Consider the following 24739-nt stretch of genomic DNA (forward strand, 5'->3'; position numbering starts at 1 on the left):
AAAGAGGAAGCTGAGAAAAAGAGAGATAAAAAAAATCCAGGAGTATGAGGGGAGAATTTGAGAACTAAGCGATGCAATCAAGCATAACAATATCCATATAATAGGGATTGCAGAAGAGGAAGAGAGAGAGAAAGGGGCTAAAGGTGTACTTGAACAAATCATAGTTGAGAACTTCTCTGATCTGGGGAAGGAAACAGGCATTGAAATCCAAGAGGCACAGAGAACTCCCTTCAGACGTAACTTGAATCGATCTTCTGCGTGATATATCATAGTGAAACTGGCAAAATACAAGGATACAGAGAAAATTCTGAAAGCAGCTAGGGATAAACACACTCTAACATACAAAGGGAGACCGATAAGACTAGTGATGGATCTATCTACTGAAACTTGGCAGGCCAGAAAAGAATGGCAGGAAATCTTCAATGTGATGAACAGAAAAAAATATGCAGCCAAGAATCCTTTATCCAGCAAGTCTGTCATTCAGAATAGAAGGAGAGATAAAGGTCTTCCCAAACAAACAAAAACTGAAGGAATTCATCACCACTAAACCAGACCTACAAGAGATCCTAAGGGGGATTCTGTGACTGAAATGTTCCAAGGACCACAAAGTACCAGAGACATCACTATAAGCATGAAACCTACAGACATCACAATGACTCTAAACCCATATCTTTCTATGATAATGCTGAATGTAAATGGACTAAATGTTCCAACCAAAAGACATAGGGTATCAGAGTGGATAAAAAAAAAAAAAAAAAAGACCCATCTATTTGCTGCCTACAAGAGACTCATTTTAGACCTGAGGACACCTTCAGATTGAAACTGAGGGGGTGGAGAACTATTTATCATGCCATTGGAAGTCAAAAGAAAGCTGGAGTAGCCATACTTATATCAGACAAACTAGACTTTAAATTAAAGGCTGTAACAAGACATGAAGAAGGGCATTATATAATAATTACAGGGTCTATCCATCAGGAAGAACTAACAATTATAAATGTCTATGCACCGAATACGGGAGCCCCCAAATATATAAAACAATTAATCACAAACATAAGCAACCTTATTGATAAGAATGTGGTAATTGCAGGGGACTTTAATACTCCAATTACAACAATGGATTGATCATCTAGACACAGGATCAATAAACAAACAAGGGCCCTGAATGATACATTGGACCAGATGGACTTGACAGATACATTTAGAACTCTGCATCCCAAAGCAACAGAATATACTTTCTTCTCAAGTGCACATGGAACATTCTCCAAGAGAGATCACATACTGAGTCACAAAACAGCCCTTCATAAGTATACAAGAATTGAGATCATACCATGCATACTTTCAGACCACAATGCTATGAAACTTGAAATCAACCACAGGAAAAAGTCTGGAAAACCAAAGAGCATGGAGGTTAAAAAACATCCTACTAAAGAATGAATGGGTCAACCAAGCAATTAGAGAAGAAATTAAAGAATATATGGAAACAAATGAAAATGAAAATACAACAATCCAAGTGCTTTGGGATGCAGCGAAGGCAGTCCTGAGAGGAAAATACATTGCAATCCAGGCCTATCTCCAGAAACAAGAAAAATCCCAAATACAAAATCTAACAGCATACCTAAAGGAAATAGAAGCAGAACAGTAAAGACACCCCAAGCCCAGCAGAAGAAGAGAAATAATAAAGATCAGAGCAGAAATAAACAATATAGAATCTAAAAACACTGTAGAGCAGGTCAATGAAACCAAGAGTTGGTTTTTTGAAAAAATAAACAAAATTGATAAACCTCTAGCCAGGCTTCTCAAAAAGAAAAGGGAGATGACCCAAATAGATAAAATCATGAATGAAAATGGAATTATTACAACCAATCCCTCACAAATACAAGCAATTATCAGGGAATACTATAAAAAATTATATGCCAACAAACTGGACAACCTGGAAGAAATGGACAAATTCCTAAGCACCCACCCACTTCCAAAACTCAAACAGAAAGAAACAGAAAACTTGAACAGATCCATAACCAGTGAAGAAATTGAATCAGTTATCAAAAATCTCCCAACAAATAAGAGTCCAGGACCAGATGGCTTCCCAGGGGAATTCTACCAGACATTTAAAGCAGAGATAATACCTATCCTTCTCAAGCTGTTCCAAAAAACAGAAAGGGAAGGAAAATTTCCAGACTCATTCTATGAAGCCAGCATCACTTAGATTCCTAAACCAGACAGAGACCCAGCAAAAAAAGAGAACTACAAGCCAATATCCCTGATGAATATGGATGCAAAAATTCTCAATAAGATACTAGCAAATTGAATTCAACAGCATATAAAAATTATACACCATGATCAAGTGGGATTCATTCCTGGGCTGCAGGGCTGGTTCAACATTCGCAAATCAATCAGTGTGATACATCACATTAATAAAAGAAAAGATAAGAACCTTAGGATCCTGTCAATCGATGCAGAAAAAGCACTTGACAAAATTCAGCATCCTTTCTTAATAAAAACCCTTGAGAAAGTCGGGATAGAAGGAACATACTTAAACATCATAAAAGCTATTTATGAAAACCCCACAGCTAACATCATCCTCAATGGGGAAAAACTGAGAGCTTTCCCCCTGAGATCAGGAACACGGCAGGGATGTCCACTCTCACCGCTGTTATTTAACATAGTGTTGGAAGTGCTAGCATCAGCAATCAGACAACAAAAGGAAATCAAAGGCATCAAAACTGGCAAAGATGAAGTCAAGCTTTCACTTTTTGCAGATGACATGATATTATACACGGAAAACCCAATAGACTTGACCAAAAGTCTGTTAGAACTGATACATGAATTCAGCAAAGTCGCAGGATACAAAATTAATGTACAGAAATCAGTTGCATTCTTATACACTAATAATGAAGCAATAGAAAGACAAATAAAGAAACTGATCCCATTCACAATTGCACAAGAAGCATAGAATACCTAGGAATAAACCTAACCAAAGATGTAAAAGATCTATATGCTGAAAACTATAGAAAGCTTATGAAGGAAATTGAAGAAGACATAAAGAAATGTAAAAACATTCCATGCTCATGGATTGGAAGAATAAATATTATTAAAATGTCAACACTACCCAAAGCAATCTACGCATTCAATGCAATCCCAATCAAAATTGCACGAGCATTTTTCTCAAAGATAGAACAAGCAATTCTAAAATTTGTATGGAACCACAGAAGATCCCGAATAGCCAAAGTAATTTTGAAGAAGACCAAAGCAGGAGGCATCACAATCCCAGACTGTAGCCTCTACTACAAAGCTGTACTCATCAAGACAGCATGGTATTGGCACAAAAACAGACACATAGACCAATGGAATAGAATAGAAACCCCAGAACTAGACCCACAAATGTATGGCCAACTAATCTTTGACAAAGCAGGAAAGAACATCCAATGGAAAAAAGTCTCTTTAACAAATGGTGCTGGGAGAACTGGACAGCAACATGCAGAAGGATGAAACTAGACCACTTTCTTACATCATTCACAAAAATAAACTCAAAATGGATAAAGGACCTGAATGTGAGACAGGAAACCACCAAAATCCTAGGAGAAAGCAGGAAAAAAACCTCTCTGACCTCAGCCACAGGAATTTCTTAGCAATTTCTTACTTGACACATTTCCAAATGCAAGGGAATTAAAAGCAAAAATGAACTATTGGGACCTCATGAAGATAAAAAGCTTCTGCACTGCAAAAGAAACAATCAACAAAACTAAAAGGCAACCAATGGAATGGGAAAAGATATTTGCAAATGACATATCAGACAAAGGGCTAGTATCCAAAATCTATAAAGAGCTCACCAAACTCCACACCTGAAAAACAAATAATCCAGTGAAGAAATGGGCAAAAAACCTGAATAGACACTTCTCGAAAGAAGACATCCAGATGGCCAACAGGCACATGAAAGGATGCTCAACGTCACTCCTCATCAGGGAAATACAAATCAAAACCATACTCAGATACCACCTCACGCCAGTCAGAGTGGCTAATATGAACAAATCAGGAGACTATAGATGATGGAGAGGATGTGGAGAAATGGAAACCCTCTTGCACTGTTGATGGGAATGCATACTGGTGCAGCCGCTCTGGAAAACAGTGTGGAGGTTCCTCAAAAATTAAAAATAGATCTACCCTAAGACCCAGCAATAGCACTTCTAGGAATTTACCCAAGGGATACAGGAGTGCTGATACATAGGGGCACTTGTACCCCAATGTTTACAGCAGCACTTTCAACAATAGCCAAATTATGGAAAGATCCTCAATGTCCATCAACTGATGAATGGATAAAGAAATTGTGGTTCATATACAGAATGGAATACTACGTGGCAATCAGAAAGAATGAAATATGGCCTTTTGTAGCAATGTGGATGGAACTGGAGAGTGTTATGCTAAGTGAAATAAGTCATAGAGAGGAAGACAGATACCATATGTTTTCACTCTTATGTGGATCCTGAGAAACTTAACAGAAGACCATGGGGGAGGGGAAGGAAAAAAAGAAAAAGGTTAGGGAGGGAGGGAGCCAAAACATAAGAGACTCTTAAAAACTGAGAACTGAGGGTTGATGGGAGGTGGGAGGGAGGGGAAAGTGGGTGATGGGCATTGAGGAGGGCACCTGTTGGGATGAGTACTGGGTGTTGTATGGAAACCAATTTGACAATAAATTTCATATTTTAAAAAATAAATAAGGTAAGAAAAAAATTAAAATTAAAACTAAAAAAATCAATGTATTAACCATTTTAACAAGCCAAAAATATAAAAATAAAAATGATATGACCACTCAATATTTGCAGAAAAGGCATTTGATGAAATTCTATACCCATTCATGATAAAAATTCTAAGTAAACTTAGAAGAGAAGGTCTTCAACCTGATAAAATGTTTCTACAAAAACATGCAGCTAATATCATAGTCAAAAAAGAAATACTGAATCCTTTTTCCTTAAGATGACAAATGAGGCAAAGATGTCCACTCTCATCACTTTGTTCAATACCAGACAGAAAAGAAAGGCATTCAGATTGGAAAAAAAGAAGTAAAACTATCTTTATATGCAAAGGACATGACTGTATTATGTAGAAAATCCTTTAAAATCTACCAAAAAAAAAAACCCTACTAGAACTAAAAAAATTGAATTTAAGCAATATTACAGAATAAAAGATAACAAAATTCTACCTTATTTCTGTGTATAGACTATCAAAAACTGCAATACAAAATTTAGGAATGAAATATCATTTTCCATGGCGTTTTAAAAACCCATGAGATAAGAATAACAATATATGTATATAATATCTATACACTAAAAAGTATAAAACATGTGGATAGACTGTATTTATGTCCCCAAAGATTCATTATTGTTAAGATCTTCAACTTGCTCCATATTGATCTGTACTTTCAATACCATGCTATCAAACTCCATATAAGTTTTTTTCTGTAGAAAATAACTCATTCTAAAATTTATATGGAAATGAAGAGGCCCCATAACAGCAGACCTTCTCAGAAAGAACACATTTGGAGGAATCACACTAATTCATTTGAAGACTTTCTGTAAGGCTATATTAATTAATGAAGCTTTATGCGATACTGGCTTACTATGACACTAGCTAAGAATAGACATATATATACATGGACAGAAGAGTTCAGAAATAGATCCATACCAAAAAAAGAAAAAAAAGAAATAGATCCATACACACAGGATTATTTTATTTTTGCTAAAAGTTCTTAGATAACTCAGTGGTGAAATACCATCTTTTCAACAAATAGCACTGGACAGCTTCAAATCATGTGGGGAAAAAAATAAACCTCGATCATTATCTTACATCATACATAACTATTAATTCAAAATGTATCATAGACTACAATACAAAAGTGTAAGATTTCTGGAAGAAGAAAAGAAGAAAGCCGATGCATCTTGTTGTATGCAAAGATTTATGAGATAGGACACAGAAATACCAAGTAGGAAAAAAAAAAACTGATAAACTGGACTTGACCAAAAATTTAAAACCTCTGCTCTTCAAAAGACTTAAAAATGCGAGCCAATGACTAGGAGAAAATATTTAAAAGTATACATATCTGACAAAGAAACATCTAGAGTGTTCCAAAAAATTCTTACAACTTAGTAACAGGAATCATATTAAAAAGATGGGCAACAGATTTGAACAGACACTTCGCAAAAGATATTTTCATGATCATTAAGAATGTGGAAAGCTGCACTACATTATTAGTTAAAAAGGAAATGCAAACTAAAACTACAATGTGACAATACATGTGTCAGGAAAAATGGAGAACCACTGGAACTCTCATTCAATGCAAATGGGAGAGTAAAGTGATACAACCAGTTTGCAAAATAGTTTGTCAGTTTCTTACAAAGTTAAGCCTACTTATATGATCCAGCAATTCTGCTGCTAGTTTTTTACCCTAGAAAAAGTGAAAATTTATGCACAAAGACTTGCGCATGATGTTCATAGCCGTTTATTCATAATGGCCAAAAAATAGAAACAATCTGTTATAAACTAAATTGTGTCCCCTTAAAATGCGTATGTTGAAGGCCTAACACCCCAGGATGACTGTACTTGGAGACAGGGCCTTTATGAAGGTGATTAAGGCTAAACGAGACCGTAAGAATGGGGATTTAATCAAATATGACTGTGCCCCTACAAGAAGAATCACCAGGGATGCACATGCACAAAAGAAAGGCTTTGTGAGGACATAGTAATAAGGTGGCCAATCTGCAGACCAAGTTAAGAGGCCTCAGAAGAAACTGAAACTGCCGTCACCTTGATCTTGGACTGCCAAACTCCAGAACTGAGAGAACATAAATTTATACTGTTTAAGCCACCCAATCTGCAGTATTTTATTTCACCAGAGTTAGCAGACTAATGCACACATTAAATGTCCATTAATAGGTGAATAAACAGATTATGATTTGGCTATGCAATGGAATACTATTCAACAATATGAACTAATGAATGAACTAACATGCAACACTTGTGAGTGAGACAAGTTAAGACACAAATGAATACTTACTGTCTGATTCCATTTGTATAAAATTTTAGAGAAAGCAAATCTTATCTATAGTGACAGAAAGAAAACCAGTAATTGCTTAGGGATTGGGATGGATTGACTGCAAAAGGACTTGAAGGAATGTTAGGAAGGTGACAGAATGTTCTATACTATAACATGATTATACAGATGACTGTGAAAACGTATTCATTTGTCAAAACTCATCTGATCATAATGAGAATTTTTTATTGTATGTAAGTTGCATTTCAGTATAGATGGTTAAAAATTAGTTTAAGTAGAGAGTTATTCAGGTGATTCATTACACATTTATATTTTCATCATAAATATATAAAAGGCTGAACTAATAGCCTTAAAAATACGGCAAAAACTGAGAAAATCATTCACAGAAAAATAGACAAATCCACAATTATAGAGGAGGATCTTAAGACATTTCTTTCAGTAACTAAAAATCAAAAATACAAATTTGGTAAGGGTTTTTAAGAACTGAATGACACTGTTAACAAGCCTAATCACATGTATATATAAATATGCTATATATAAATACATATAACATACATATGCCCCCCAAAATAAGTGAATACACCTGCTTTTCAAGCTCATTTAGAGTATTATCAAATATTGTGTACCCTGCCACTAAGCAAGCCTTAACAGATATCAATAAGTTAATATCATATAAGCCATATTATTTCATCATAATATACAACAAAACTAGATATAAAAAATAGAATAATAATATCAAGTCCCCTGTGCATTGGAAATTTTAAAAATAGCTTGGGGCGCCTGGGTGGCGCAGTCGGTTAAGCGGCCGACTTCAGCCAGGTCACGATCTCGCGGTCTGAGTTCCAGCCCCGCGTCGGGCTCTGTGCTGACAGCTCGGAGCCTGGAGCCTGTTTCCGATTCTGTGTCTCTCTCTCTCTCTGCCCCTCCCCCGTTCATGCTCTGTCTCTCTCTGTCCCAAAAATAAATAAAAAACGTTGAAAAAAAAATTAAAAAAAAAATAGCTTCAGTGATCATAATTACTTTGGATATAAACAGACCATACACCCCAATCAAAAGGCACAGAGTATCAGAATGAATAAAAAATCAAGATCCATCTATATGCTGCTTATAAAAGACTCATTTTATTTTTATTTTTATTTTTATTTTTTTTAAATTTTTTTTTTTTCAACGTTTTTTATTTATTTTTGGGACAGAGAGAGACAGAGCATGAACGGGGGAGGGGCAGAGAGAGAGGGAGACACAGAATCGGAAACAGGCTCCAGGCTCTGAGCCATCAGCCCAGAGCCTGACGCGGGGCTCGAACTCACGGACCGCGAGATCGTGACCTGGCTGAAGTCGGACGCTTAACCAACTGCGCCACCCAGGCGCCCCTAAAAGACTCATTTTAGACCTAAAGACACTTGCAGATTGAAAGTGAGGGGATGGAGAAACATTTATCATGCAAACCAATGTCAAAGGAAAGCCAGAGTGTAATGCATATATCAGACAACTACACTTTAAAACAAAGACTATAACAGAGGCAAAGAAGGGCATTACATAATCATAAAGGGGACAATCCAAGAAGAAGATATAACAATTGTAAAAATTTTTACACTCAACATGAGAGCACCCAATATATAAAACAATTAATAACAAACATAAAAGAACTCATTGGTAATAACATAATAATAGTAGGGGACTTTAACACCCCACCTGTATTAATGGACAGATCATCTAAACAGAAAATAAACAAGAAAACAATGACTTTGAATGACACACTGGACCAGATGGACTTAACATATATTCAGAATATTCCATCCTAAAACAGCAGAATATTCATTTGTTTCAAGTGCACATGGAACATTCTCCAGAATAGATCACATTTTAGGTCACAAAACAGGCCCCAACAAGTACAAAAACATTGAAATCATATCATGCACCTTTTCTGACCATAATGCTATGAATCTAGAAGTCAACCACAAGAAAAAGTTCAAAAGACCACAAATACATGGAGGTTAGATAACACGCTACTAAATAATGAATGGGTCAACCACGAAATCAAAGAAGAAATTTAAAAATACTTGGAAACAAATGAAAATGAAAACACAATGGTCAAAAACCTTGGGGAAGCAGCAAAAGTGGTCCTAAGAGGGAAGTATATAGAAATACGGCCTACCTCACGAAGCAAGAAAAATCTCAAATATACAATTCTAACCTTACACCTAAAGGAGCTAGAAAAAGAACAAATGAAGCCTATCCCAGCAGAATGAAGGAAATAATAAAGATTAGAACAGAGATAAATGATATAGAAATTAAAAAAACAATAGAACAGATCAATGAAACTAGGAGCTGGTTCTTTAAAAAAATTCATAAAATTGATAAACCTCTAGCCAGACTTATCAAAAACAAAAGAGAAAGGATCCAAATAAATAAAATCAAGAATGAGAGAGGAGAAATAACAACCAAAAAAAAAAAAAAAAGAAATGCAAACAATTACAAGAGAATACCATGAAAAACTATATGCAAACAAAGGACAACCTGGATGAAATAGATAAATTCCTAGAAACATATAAACCACCAAAACTGAAATAGGAAGGAAAAAAAAAAAACTTGAACAGACTGATAAACAGCAAAGAAATTGAATCAGTGATTAAAAAACAAAACAAAACAAAACAAAACAACACACTCCCAACAAACAAAAGTCCAGAGCCAGATGGCTTCACAGGCAAATTCTACCAAACATTTAAAGAAGAGTTAATACCTATTCTTCTCAAACAATTCCAAAAAATAGAAAAGAAAGGAAAACTTCCAAATTCATTCTATGAGGCCAGCATTACCCTGATACCAAAAGTAGATAAAGACTTCACTAAAAAGAAAACTACAGGCTAATACCCCTGATGAACATGGATGCAAAAATGTAAAAATTCTCAATAAAAACTAGCAAAACTGAATCCAATAACACATTAAAAAAATCATTCACCACAATCAAGTGGGATTTATTCCTGGGTTGCAAGGGTAGTTCAATATTCATAAATCAAACAATGTGATACACCACATTGATAAAAGAAAGCATAAGAACCATACAATCATTTCAACAGAAAACACATTTGACAAAGTACATCTATTTGTGATAAAAACCCTCAACAAAATAGGTTTGGGGGAACATACCTCAACATAATAAAGGCCATATATGAAAAACCCACAGATAATATCATCATCATCAGTGGGGAAAAGCTGAGAGCTTTTCCTCTAGAGTCAGGAACAAGACAAGGATGTCCACCCTCACCACTGTACCACCACTAGTACCACTAGTACTGGAAGTCCTAGACACAGCAATCAGACAACAAAAAGAAATAAAAGGCATCCAAATTGGCAAGGAGAATGTAAAAGTTTCACTATTTTCAGATGAGATGATACTCTATATAGAAAATCCAAAAGCCTCCGCCAAAAACTGCTAGAAATGATACACAAATGCAGCAAAGTTGCAAAAGTCAGTAAAGGATACAAAATTAACATACAGAAATCTGTTGCCTTTCTATACACCAATAATGAAGCAGCAGAAAAAGAAATTAAGGAATCAATCCCATTGGCAATTGCACCACAAACCATAAGGAACCTAGGAATAAAGCTAATCAAAGAGGTGAAAGACCTGTACTCTGAAAAGTATAAAACACTGATGAAAAAAACTGAAGAACAAAGAAATGGAAAGACATTCCATATTCATGGATTGAAAGAACAAATATTGTTAAAATGTCTCTACTACCCGAAGTAAGCTACAAATTAAAGGCAATTCCTATCAATATACCAATCGCATTTTTCACAGACCGAGAACAAACATTCCTAAAATTTGTATGGAACCACAAAAGACCTTGAATAGCCAAAACAACCTTGAAAAAGAAAAGCAAAGCTGGAGGTATCACAATTCCAAATTTTAAATTACACTACAAAGCTGTAGTGATCAAAACAGTATGGTACTGGCCCAAAAATAGACACATAGATCAATGGAACAGAATAGAAAACCCAGAAATAAACCCACAGCTATATGGTCAATTAATCTTCAACAAAGCAGGAAAGAATGTCCAATGGGAAAAAGGCAGTCTCTTCAACAAATCGTGCTGGGAAAACTGGAGAGCAACATGCAAAAGAATGAAACTGGGCCAATCTCTTACACCAAACACAAAACTAAATTCAAAGTGGATTAAAGACCTAATTTTGAGACCCCAAAACATCAAAATCCTAGAGGAGTACACAGACAGTAACCTCTTTGACAACAGCTGTAGCAACTTCTTTCTAGATATGTCTCCTGAGGCAAGGGAAACAAAAGCAAAAATAAATTATTGGGATTTCATCAAAATAAAAAGCTTCTGCACAGCAAAGGAAACAATCAACAAAACTAAAAGGTAACCTACGGGATGGGAGAAGATATTTGCAAATGAGAAATGAGGAATGATAAAGGGTTAGTATCCAAAATCTATAAAGAACTTATCAAACTCAACACCCAAAATATGAATAATCCAATTAAAAATGGACAGAAGACACGAATAGATACTTTTCCAAAGAAGACATCCAGATGGGCAGCAGACACGTGAAACAATGCTCAACATCACTCATCATCAGAGAATACAAATCAAGACTACAATGAAATATTACCTCACTCCTGTCAGAAGGGCTAAAATCAAAAACACAAGAAACAGTAGATGTTGGCGAGGATGTGGAGAAAGGGGAACCCCTCCTGCACTGTTGGTGGGAATGCAAACTGGTGTAGCTACTCTGAAAAACATATGGATGTTCCTCAAAAAGTTAAAAAAAGAACTACCCTATGATCCAACAATTGCATTACTAGGTATTCACCCAAAGAATACAAAATACTAATTCAAAGGGATACATGTACCCCAGTGTTTATAGCAGCATTAACTACAACAGCCAAATTATGGAAACAGCTCACGTGTCCATCAGCTGATGAATGGATAAAAGAAGATGTGGTATACTTATACAATGAAATATTACTCAGCCATCAAAAAGAATGACATCTTGCCATTTGCAACAACATGGAAGGAGCTAGAGAGTATTACGCTAAGTGAAATAAGTCAGTCAGAGAGACAAATACCATATGATTTCACTCATGTGGAATTTAAGAAACAAAATAAATAAGCAAGAGGGAAAAAAAGAGAGAGGGAGGCAAACCAAGAAACAGATTCTTGACTATAGAGAACAAACTGATGGTTACCAGAGGGGAGGTTGGTGGGGGACTCGGGGAAATAGAGGATGGGGATTAAGGAGGGCATTTGTGATAAGCACTAAGTTTTGTATGAAAGTTTTGAATCACTATATTGTACACCTGAAACTAATATTACACTATATGCTAACTAACTGGAATTTAAATAAAAACTTAAAAAAAGAAAATAAAGTAGTTAAAATTTTTGAAAAAAATAAATAACTTCAGTGATCAAAAATAAATCATTATTAAAATAAATCATTATTGAACTAGGTGATACTTTTAAATGAATGGCAATAAAAGCATTACCTCAAAACTTGTAGGATGCAGCCAAAGAAATATTTAGAAAGAAATTTCTAGTCTTAAATTCATACAAAAGAAGAAAGATGTTAAATTATGGAATTTGATATATTTATTTTATAATGTATTTGAAAGAGTTTAATAAGGACAAAGGATAGCCAAAATAATTTGGGGGAACATTAATCCCAGATATCAAGACTTAACATAAAACTATAGAAGTTTCAAGAGTTTATTGTTGGCAAACAGATAAAGTTATAAATGGAGCAGAACAAATGGAAATTTATTTTTATGACAAAGTAGACTTATAATTCAGTGAATAAAGAATGGGGATATCCATCTACAAAAATAAAAAAATTACATCTCTATGTCAAACCACACACAATTCAACCTCAAGTGGATTAAATATCTAAATGTAAAGGGCAAAATTCCACATACTTTTAGAATTTTAGAAGAACCTTTAAAAGAAAATATAAGAAAATACCTTTCTATTCTTGGAATAGTAAAGGATTTCTTAAAGAAGACATATAAACATAAACCATATTTGGGAGAGATTGACAATAATTCTGACAGCATCAGAATTTAAAACTTCTGTTTATATTCCAAGCACAATGAAAAGACAAGTAACAGCAAAAGAGGATAACTATACCACCTTTAAATTTTTTTAAGTTTATTTATTTATTTTTGAGAGTGAGAAAGAGTATGTGTGTGTGTGCACAAGCAGGGGAGGGGCAGAGAGAGAGAGAGAGAGAGAGAGAGAGAGAGAGAGAGAGAATCCCAAGCAGGCTCCACAATGTCAGCACAGAACCCTATTTGGGGCTTGAACTCAAACCATGAGATCATGACCTGAGCCGAAATCAAGAGTCAGACGCTTAACTGAGCCACCCAGGCATCCCGGCTATAATATCTTTCAAAGGATTATTACCAAGAGTATATAGATAATCCTGATAAGTCAATATGAAAAAGATAAATAACCCAATAGAAAAATGAGCAAAGTTTACAAAAATTCATTCAAGAGAAAATTTATAGAGAAGGAATTCTGAATGGCCAAGAAATAAGAAAAAATTCTCAATTTCACTTGTAATCAAGGAAACAGAAAACAAAAAGTATAGAAAACATTTTAAAGTTTGATAATATCAAGTATTGCTTAGTACTTGAGAAAATACCAACTCCATGATTTCTGATGAAATGGTAAAACTTTAGAGAGCAATACAATACTTCGAAGAGTTAAACCTGCCCTGTTATTCCACTTCTAGTCATAAACCCAGAGAAATATATACCCGAGGAGAAACATAAAAGAATGTTTGTTGCAGCATTTTATTAAAGAAAAAGTGAAGACAATTAAATTTCCTTTAATATGGGAATGAATTTTAATATTTACACAATGACTATAAGATGCAACTGTTTAGATCTATACTTTGTGTATCACATAGATAAATTTCAAAATTATAATATTGAGCAAAAAAGGTAAATTACAAATGGATATCTAGAGTATCACTTAAAAACCTAAAGCACACAAAACAACATTATATATCATTTGTGGGTGATAGATACGTAGAAGAAGCATAAACATATGCAAAAGAGTTATACAACTGACATGAAAGTTATTCACACCAGTCATTAGGGAGGCAAGAGGGAAAAGGATGAGTACTATCTGTAATATTTTGTTTCTTTACATAAAGAGAAACTTGAAGCAACAGTGGAAAATATTAGCATCCTTCAACCAGTGAGATGTGTGTATGTGTTTTACTTACATTACTTTTTTTTTGCACTTTTTTGGTATGTTTGAAATAGTTCCTAACTTTTAAAAATGCTAAAGATTATTCTAGTTGTAGGGTAGATAATAGATTAGAGCAAAACCAGAGTGGGTATTGGAGAACAATTAGGCTACAATTCATAATATATTTAAATAATTTAAGTGTTTGTTTATATATTTAATTTATGGAATGCCAAACAAAACTCTTTCAAAATGATGTAGAATGTCCCACAAATACATTTTCCCAAACTTACCTGCTCGACCTCTCTGTTGAGAGAATCTACTTTTTCTTTTAATCTGTTACCTTCTGCCTCAGCAGTAATAAGTTCTAATTTGAGGGTATTGTTATCTGCCTCTGCTTGACGGGCCTTATTTTCCCAGTTTTCAGCATCTTCATTGGCTTTTCGGAGTTGGTCCATAATTTGCCGGTTCTCAGATTCCTAAAAAGCAATTTTTGGACTTACTTTAAAAGATGTAAAATGGTCAACATACAATATAAAGTAAACATTATTTGCCAGGTCACGGGAAATTTATTTGCTACAGAACCATTTGTAACATAATCTCAAGAAATCGTATCTATATTCTCCATTTAGAAAATTGGTCATCCTGTAATCAACAAAAGGGAGTGGGACCAGGATCTGCCCTGCCTCCTGAGTCACACTCACCCATCTAGTAAAGTCAAGTTGGTTCCTATATTTGCTTTTGTTCAAACAAAATCCTTCATTGCCTCCTCTCCCTATATATCCGTTTAGTGACTATTTGCTACTCTGGTTTTTGAGTTTCTGCCTTGGCCAACCTTCTATACTTGTGCATTCCTTTGTTCCTGACTGCTTTTCTAGATTGTACTGGCTACAGAACTTCTGACTAATTACAAATTTCAAGCATAAATCTCTGATAATTCTGTTGATTTGGCACATCACCTGTCTAGTTCCTGCCTTTCATTCATAACCTCAGTCTTAATTTTCTCTATCATGGACTGTTCTATGATTTATGATTTACTTTTGCTTACTGTTCTAGTAACTTACCCAAAATTTCTAAGAAATAAAACAACAAACCTATGCCAACAAACACTACTCATAAATATACAGTCATATTGGGCATACAATATGGAACCTCATTTTTAAAACTTTTCAATTTTTGTAGGTTTATTTATTTTGAGAGAGACAGAGAGTACACGTGCACACAAGCGAGAGGCAGAAAGAGAGGGAGAGAGAATCCCAAGCAGGCTCTGCATTATAAGTGCGGAGTCCAATGCAGGGCCTGAACCCATAAACTGCTATATCACAACCCCAGCTGATATCAAGAGTTGGACACTCAATTGACTGAGCCATCCAGGTGCCCCAAACCACATGTTTAAAACCTTAAAAGTTCTATCATGAGAGACTGACTAAAAAGTGGGATCTTATTTATAAGGAATATAATAACTCCACAAATACACAAATAGTATACTATATTGAGTAATCATTATGAGGCTATTTTTAAAAACATGGTTTAGTAATATGGTTTGGCTAACTCATTCTTACAAAGTCATTTATAATTTTGGTTATTATTAAAAAGGTACCAGACCTCTCTCTCATTAATACCTGTTAATAACCAGTGAATTTCTATCAGAACCATAAAATGATCACATTGCAATAAATGATATCTCACCCTAAGAAAGCTTTCAAATCAGATTTAAGTTTTCACAAATATGATTAACCATGAGATGGTTAAAATTCAGTTAATATCGCCACCTTGTGGTTTGGTTACCTATAACTAATATAGAATCTTGTCAGGTTTGTTAACATGCTCAACTACTGCACTGACTTTCAAGATTTGGATATTCTCAATGTGCCTGTAGGAATCTGATGTGTTTTTCCATTATTGTACTAAAAACAACAGCTGTGCACTTAGTATGTACCTGGGAAACACACGGTACAGTATGTATAAACTGAATTCTACCCCCATCACTCTTCACCCTCTTTAACTTTCTGTGGCACTCACTGTCTATGCCATTCTCTTAACACTGCCTGAGAGTTTTATGTTGTTAGATGTGGATGTCCAGTCTCCCCAGTAACACTCTGAGTTCCTCGAAGATAGAAACCATTTTTTTATACTATATTAAGTTTTCTAAAATACGAACCATTTCTTATATTAAATGTAGTTTTGTGACTCCCAGGTAACACATGGTTCAAGGTTCAAGCAGTAAAAAGGGACTGGCATGAATGTGTCACTCCTGGTCACCAAATACCTGGTGCACCTCCCTCTGGTCAACCAGAAACCATATTTTCCCTTTTTTTTCAACTTTTTTTTTTTTTTTTTTTTTTTTTTTTTTTGGACAGAGAGAGACAGAGCATGAACGGGGGAGGGGCAGAGAGAGAGGGAGACACAGAATCGGAAACAGGCTCCAGGCTCCGAGCCATCAGCCCAGAGCCTGACGCGGGGCTCGAACTCACGGACCGCGAGATCGTGACCTGGCTGAAGTCGGACGCTTAACCGACTGCGCCACCCAGGCGCCCCTCCCTTTTTTTGTATCTACTCAAAGCAACCAGAGCAGTGTGGAGCCCAAGATAGGCAACAGAAATCAAAACCACAATGAGATACCACCTCACACCTTTCAGAATGGCTAAAATTAACAACTTAGGAAACAGATGCTGATGAGGATGCAGAGAAAGAGGATCTCTTTTGCACTGCTGGTGGGAATGCAAACTGGTATAGCCACAGTGGAAAAGAGTATGGAGGTTCCTCAAAAAATTAAAAATAGAACTACTGTACAACCCAGCAATTGCACTACTAGGTATTTATCCAGAGGATATAAAAATGCTGAATTCGAAGGGGCACATGCACCCCAATGTTTATAGCAGCACTATCAACAACAGCCAAATTATGGAACGAGCCCAAATGTCCATCAACTGATGAATGGATAAAGAAGATGTGGTACACACACACACACACACACACACACACACACACACACAATGGAATACTACTCAGCGATGAAAAAGAATGAAATCTTGGGACACTTGGGTGGCTCAGTCGGTTAAGCATCAGACTTTGGCTCAGGTCATGATCTCATGGTTTGTGGGTTCGAGACCCATATTGGGGTCTGTGCTGACAGCTCAGAGGCTGGAGCCTGCTTCGGATTCTGTATCTCCCTCTCTCTCTCCCCCTCCCCTGTTCACGCTCTGTCTCTCAAAAATAAATGTCAAAAACTTTTTAAAAAAGAATGAAATCTTGCTTGCCATTTGCAACAATGTGGATGGAACTAGAGTCTATTATGCTAAGCAAAATAAAATAAAGGCAGATATATGACTTCACTTATATGTGGAATCTGAGAAAAACAACAGATGAGCATAGGGGAAGGGAAGGAAAAATAAAGTAAAAACAGAGGGAGGCAAGCCATAAGAGACTCTTAAAGACAAAGAACAAGCTGAGGGTTGCTGGAGGGGAGGTTGGTGGGGGGATGGGTTAAATGAGTGATGGGCTTTAAGGAGGGCATTTTTGGGGATGAGCACTGGGTGTCATATATTAAAGAGCAATCACTGGGTTCTACACCTGAAGCCAAGACTACACTGTATGTTAGCTAACTCGAATTTGAATTTTTTAAAAAAGTGAAACTATTCTTTGGTATTTTCCAATTCCCTTTCAGCATCTGTTTACCTCTTTCTGGTGCTGTCCCCACCTCAGTACCCTCCACCTCTGGTCCATTATTGGGCTCAATACTATACTTCCCCACGGCAAAACTGGCTGCCTCAGCTGTAATCCTTTGTGCTACTTGACTGAATTAAGGATACAGCCTCCCCTAATTGATCTCCTTCTTTCTGATTTTGTTACCCTTCTGATTTATTCCTCCCCAAATCACCAGAACGATCTTTCTAAAAGGCAATTCTTCAAATAACTTCTGGGCTCATGTTGTAACAAAAGCTTCCTGAAAACAGAGTTCAAACAAGTCCTTCTACTTCTGTATCATCACTACCTATACCCTCCCCTCTAGCTACAGAACCTACTTTTTTCCCCTTACACCTTTGTTCAGATTGTCCTCACTGCCCGGGGTGCCATTCTGTTTCCTACTTTTCATCTCTGGCACCTCAGCACCTACCATACTACATGCTGAATGAGTGAATGAATCAAGTACTCAACAATTCTTAATGGACCTGTGGTTTATTCTCTCAGGGGACTGCCAGGATCCATCCAGTTTTGTTGTGAAACAAAATAAAAGAACTCACAGAAGGACAACAACAGCTGAGAGAAGCCTGATGTGTGATGTCTGAAAATACCATTCCACACTCTAAAAGCCCCGATCCCTAATGGTGGGATTTCAGATAATGTGACAAGCTAGGGAGAAAAAGGGAAGTGTCTAACACTGACTGAAATCTTACTACATTAAATGCTTAGATATTCATTTATTTATATTCTGTTCTGTTCCAGAATATACTTAAATGGTTCACTGTGCTAGGTCTATCTTACTTACTTGGGCTTTCTTTCCAATTACAGATGGGATGCTGAGACTCAGATTGAGTAGCCTACATAAGTTCATGTTATGAGTAAGAAGGGGGGTCAGACCTATCTGACTTTGAAGCTTCCATTCAATTATAGTATTACATTGCTAGCACCTTAAAATCAAGACATGTAAGAAACGACCTGCTTTTCCAATGTAAGGCTGCCGACTTACTGCCTTACCTGCAATTTAGAAATCCTCAGAATCTCTTCTCTCTCAAAGTCTTAAACAGTCTTATGCACACTAAAAATGAATGCTCAAGAAATGTTTACAGACTGATTTTAAATGAGATGTTAAATAAAACAAGGAAAACAGTTTGGGGGTGGAAAGTTCCTATTAATGGTTTGAGTGGTAGGTAGGAAATACTATACCTATTATATTAATTAAGGCAACTATATTATTTTAGATAATATTTTACCAATGGGCATACCTAACATCCTTGGTCAAGCTGTCTGTTTATTCCAGGAGGACCACACATACTCTAGATTTATTTGGTCACTAACACAGAAGTACAGAGCAGAGCCATCTACTCTGGTCCTAAGAAATAGATGATCCCTATAAACATTGGGGTACAAGTGCCCCTATGCATCAGCACCCCTGTATCCCTTGGGTGAATTCTTTCAACAATAGCCAAATTATGGAAAGAGCCTAAATGTCCATTAACTGATGAATGGATAAAGAAGATGTGGTTTATATATATAATGGAATACTACTTGGCAATGAAAAAGAATGAAATCTGGCCTTTTGTAGCAACATGGATGGAACTGGAGAGTGTTATGCTAAGTGAAATAAGTCATACAGAGAAAGACAGGTACCATATGTTTTCACTCACATGTGGATCCTGAGAAACTTAACAGAAGACTATGGGGGAGGGGAAGGAAAATTTAGAGAGGGAGAGAGCCAAAACATAAAAGACTCTTAAAAACTGAGAACAAACTGAGGGTTGATGGGGAGGTGGGAGGGAGGCGAAAGTGGGTGATGGGCATTGAGGAGGGCACCTGTTGGGATAAGCACTGGGTGTTGTATGGAAACCAATTTGACAGTAAATTTCATATTAAAATATATATGTGTGTGTGTGTATATATATATATATATAAAAGGAAAGAAACAAAGAAAGAAAAAAAGAAAGAAAGGCCCCACAACAGGGTGATCAATTCTGATCTTCTACACATCAGGCAGAGCCTCTTTTGTCAAAGGTTTACAACTGAAAATTACCATTTTCAAATATAAATGAGCTGAAATTGATTCTGATCTCTTGTCCTTCAGCCAATTAGGAGGATTCTACTTATCTAGGATGGCTGAATATACAATTAATCCATCATTGTCAACACTAAAATATGCTATGTATTTTAAAAAGCCTTGATTCAGCTGTCCCTATGAGAAATAACTAGCAAAATTTCATCAGTATCATGAGCAAACAGAAAAAAAATGTATACATACTTCAGACTTTAATATACTCTTCAGCTTGTTAACCTCCAAATTAGTATCTTGGACCTTCTGTTTTATGTCGTTAAGTTCATTATGTGTATCATTCAATTTTTTAGACAGGGCCTATAAAGAAAAATATAGCTAGATTTGACAACAAAAAATAAAAATAGAAACTTTCTCTATGTCAAAACCACTATTAATTTTAAATATTTATAGTAAATGTGATAAAAAAAATTTAGTATACCTAATATATAAAGCTCATAAAAACCAAAAACACCTCAGCTCTTCATGCTTTCTAATATCACATTCTTTGCCATAACTCCTTCCAGTGAGTTGAAGTCTATTTAACCACATTTCTATCTAATCTTGCCTTCACAATTTTTTTTTTTTTGGCTAATTGGACAATAAACAACAGGACACAAATTGAAAATCTGTGCTTGAAAATTGTTTATTTATTGGGGATTCCTGCTTGTTGCTCTTGGAAATACTGCAACATTCACCATGTGAATAAGTCTGGGCAAGGCTGTGAGATAATGGGAGACATGTGGCCCATCACCCCACTAGCAAAAAAATAAAACAAAACAGAAAACACATGAATCCAAATAGTAAATGAGCAAAGAACCCAACAGACAATTCACAAAAAGGAAGCCCAAGGGCATAGTACTTGAAAAAAGTTAAAATTTATAAGTAATAAAAAAACATTTTAATTTTCTAAACTTTTAAAATTTTACTAATTTTAAATAATTTTTAAAAAATGAAATACTATTTTGTCTATCAAATTAGCAAAGAATTAAAGTTATTCTGTTAAACCCAGGAATGAGCATTTCCATGTATCTTAAAATAAACAAAATTTGCAAAAGCAAATCTGTTATCTGCTATCTACAATCTACATCAGGAGACATTTTTAAATGCTCATAAGAGCAGGAATGACAAGTATGTTGCTTTTTGTTGAAGGTGGGAGATAGATTCATGAGTATTCACTACATTTGAAAATGTCCACTTAGAAAGGCTTTTTTTTTTAATTTAAAAAAGAAACCTCATAAGCTTTGATTTAATTTAAAACTAAATCTAGTGAATGAAATTAATGAAAACAATGTTCACTAAGGCATTATTTGTTATGATGACAATATCTATGCATGTTAAGTAAATGAAGGCAGTAAAAGTATCTACACAGTGGCATAACCACATACATTATGTATCTGCCTATGAGAAATTGTTTAGAATAATTTTTAATAACAGAGGAAAATATCCATCTATATTTAGTGAAAAAGTCAGGATAAAACACTAAAAATACTTCATACCAATTTGTTAGAAATTGTGGTATTGCGGATGAGATTTTTTTAAAGGTTTCTGTTTTCCAAATTTGCTGTGATGTGGGTTTTAACTTGTGGTCCACAAAGGGATCCAACTTCTACCTTTGGGCCTATAACCCAAACAAAGGAAAAAACTACTCTTGAACAAATGTAAATTGTTATAACACCGATTTATTCTGATTATAAAAAATGTTTATGAAGTTTTAACAAAGCAAGGGAGTGCTTATGATGTCACAGTAAGCAAGTAACAGCAACAAGATATTTGTCCAGTGATTGTGCTAGACACTCCGATGAGTACTTTCTAGGCATGTTCTCATTTCCTCTCCATTTTTACATACATAAACTGAGACTCAGGAAAGTTTAATGGTATGATCACACAGCCAAGCAGGGTATTGAAACTCATGAGTCTTAAATACTCCAGGCCTTATCATGTAGGAAAAACCATGATATAAAGTAGTGTGTGGTTTTATCCCACTTACATTAAAAAGTTCATTATGTAAATTAAAAATATTTAACAATTAAAAATACAGACTTCTATGATGCAGACTAAACACACTGAGAGTGACAGCAAGTGGGGGAGTCATTTAGACTGAATCATTTTAAGAGGGGAAAAAAGCTTCCAAATAGAGTTTTTTAATGTTCAAATTAAAATACTGATATTAGAAATGAAAAGAGTGGATAAACTGAAATATATTGTCTTAGAAAGAGAATAATTATAAAAGAAAATTTCCCAAGTAGAATCACAGTGCTAAGGAGGACCAAAATATATTCATCCTTAAAGAGAATAATAGTCCACCAAATAAATCTACCCCTTTCTTAAAAGTTTCTGAAGGTTTTTCTCTTCCTTTGTTGATTTGTTCAAATATTTATCCTTCAGCAAGGAAGTACTTCCTAAGATTTAATACAAATCTATTATATCACCACTCTCTCCTTTAATACTTCATGTTTGAGAATTTCATTTATAAAATATGAGGCATAATCTGCACAGTAAAGGCAAAAAAAAAAAAATGGCTGATTCCAAAGCCTGAGGTCTTCTACAAAATAAAATGAGGACTGAGAATCAGAATAAAACAAAAATTTTTCTTGGAGAAGAAAGATTCTAGGAACAAGTATACCTGGTTTTCTTGTTTGGCTTTAGAAAATTGTTCTTGGACAGTATCATTCTCATGAGCCAAGATATCTCTTTCCCTGGCAATCTGAGCCAGCTCATCATTTGTTTCATCCAATTGCCGACGCATTCTGGAAATGTCTTGTTCACACATAATTAGGGCTTCAGTAGACTGTCTATTCCACAAATCAGATAGTACATAAAAAGAGACATTTTATCAAAAACAGAATAACAAATTCTCATAAGACAGAAGTTGGACAGTTAGCATGAAAACATTTGATGTTTTAAACACATTTAAATTTTAAATACAGTCCATTGGAGTTTCTCAATGTTTCCCATATTTCACTCTAAAAAAGGATGGTAAATATACATAATAGTCAATGATTTGCTAAGTATTTCAAAACTTCTAATACTCCAGTATAAGAAAGCCTTCATTCTACCTCTGGCTGCTATAGCTTTGTCTCCTTTGCAGGTTCCCAGTCCTCTGCCATCCTAAAAATTAATGGTTCTCAGGGCTGAACCCTTAGCCTCCTGATTCTTCTCACCCTTATCTCAGAAAATCCTATTCAGGGGCACCTGGGTGGTTCGGTCAGTTGAGTGTCCAACTTGACTCAGGTCGTGATCTCACGGTTCATGAGTTCACACCCTGCAATGGGTTCTCTGCTGTCAGCACAGAGCCTTCTTTGGATCCTCTGTCTCCCTCTCTCCCTGCCCCTCTTCTGCTTGCACTCTAGCTCTCCCTCTCTCAAAAAGAAGTAAACATTAAAAAATACATATTTAAAAAAAAAAGAAAATCTTGTTCATAGCCATGGCTCCTAGCCCCATCTTCAGACGATTCTGAAATCTTATTTCCAGCCTCTTCCTCTTCCTTAACACTCCAAACTCATATTTAACTGCTTATTAGACACATCTATAAGAAAGCCTCAAAGGCTCTTCAGATCCAGAGGAAATTGTGTGTTTCCACATACTTTCATAATGTTGAATATTCATCCCCAGCCAGAAACCTGGCATTTTCCTAGATTCTCCTCCTCACAAGAAGCCCATCACTCCTGTCTCCCAATCCCTCCATCCTATCTATCATCATCTCTTTGGCTCAGTAATCTAGCACAAAAATCTCCTTAATTTCCTTTAATGATTTCTTCTTGTCCAAAAGATAACATTAAGACTCATTTGTCTATACCACAAGCCTCTGTCTATTTAGCCTTTCCTTCCATCACTTCTCTTACCCTTTGGGTTCCAGCACACTCAACTACTTGTCATTCAAGAGGCTCTTGAACATGATCAGGGGTTCTTTGCTATTCTCTTTACCTTGAATGCCCTTCCCATTCCTTTACCTGGCTAACACCATATTTTCTTTTACTTCTGTACACAGACTTGTGCCTCCTTTCAAACATTAGAAAGTTATCCCCTGAGGTGCCTGGGTGGCTCAGTCGGTTAAGCATCTGCCTCTTAATCTTGGCTCAGGTTATATGACCTCACGGTTCATGAGTTCGAGCCCTGAATCAGGTTACGCATTGTCTATGCAGAGCCTGCTTGGGATTTTCTCTCTGTCCCTCCCCTGCTTGCATGCTCTCTCTCTCTCTCTCTCTCTCTCTCTCTCAAAATAAATAAATAAACTTAAAAAAAAAAGTTATCACTTTATACATAACACTAACCCCCTTGTCTCCTACTATCTTTGTACCTAACATAGTATTTTGTCCCCAATAAATCTCAAATTCTTGTTGAATGATTTACCTTGATGCCTGTTCCATCTCAGCAATGATATTCTTCATGCCTGAAATGGTCTTTTCCTTGAAAAGTAATATAAGTATTAAATAAAAAATATTTTAAACTATTTCTCTTAAAACTGAATGAACAAAAAAAATTTCTCCTCTCTTTTTGATTTCCATTTGGTTTTAAACATTTATGTTCTATTCTTCTTTTCTATACTTTAAAACTAAACCCTAATACATCAGTCTGAGTATTTGTGCTGGATAAAAACAAGATTATGTTGACTAAAGACTACACTTACGTGCACTAATATGGGATCAGTATATCAAATACTTTGTTAAACTGTTTTGTGTTGTCATGCAACTACACAAGGATCCCATAAGCACCCTGTTTTTGTTGGCAAACCAGTGTTTT

At 35.5% G+C, this 24739-nt stretch overlaps 1 protein-coding gene across 9 annotated transcripts in view; it reads right to left on the bottom strand.

Annotated features, from left to right (window-relative positions):
- Positions 1–24739, bottom strand: part of TSGA10 (testis specific 10) — a 149732-nt gene that overhangs the window by 64762 nt on the left and 60231 nt on the right. For 8 of the 9 annotated variants that reach the window (XM_058684381.1, XM_058684386.1, XM_058684382.1 and 5 more), the window contains 4 exons: positions 24350–24405; positions 22623–22791; positions 20207–20317; positions 14544–14729 (listed from right to left, as the gene is read on the bottom strand). In XM_058684381.1, coding sequence (XP_058540364.1) covers positions 14544–14729; positions 20207–20317; positions 22623–22791; positions 24350–24405 — 522 coding nt within the window. The remainder of the gene's footprint in view (positions 1–14543; positions 14730–20206; positions 20318–22622; positions 22792–24349; positions 24406–24739) is intronic. The other variant, XM_058684385.1, reaches the window with a different exon arrangement.

Source organism: Neofelis nebulosa, chromosome 9 (assembly GCF_028018385.1).
Source record: "Neofelis nebulosa isolate mNeoNeb1 chromosome 9, mNeoNeb1.pri, whole genome shotgun sequence".
Classification (NCBI taxonomy): Eukaryota; Metazoa; Chordata; class Mammalia; order Carnivora; family Felidae; genus Neofelis; species Neofelis nebulosa.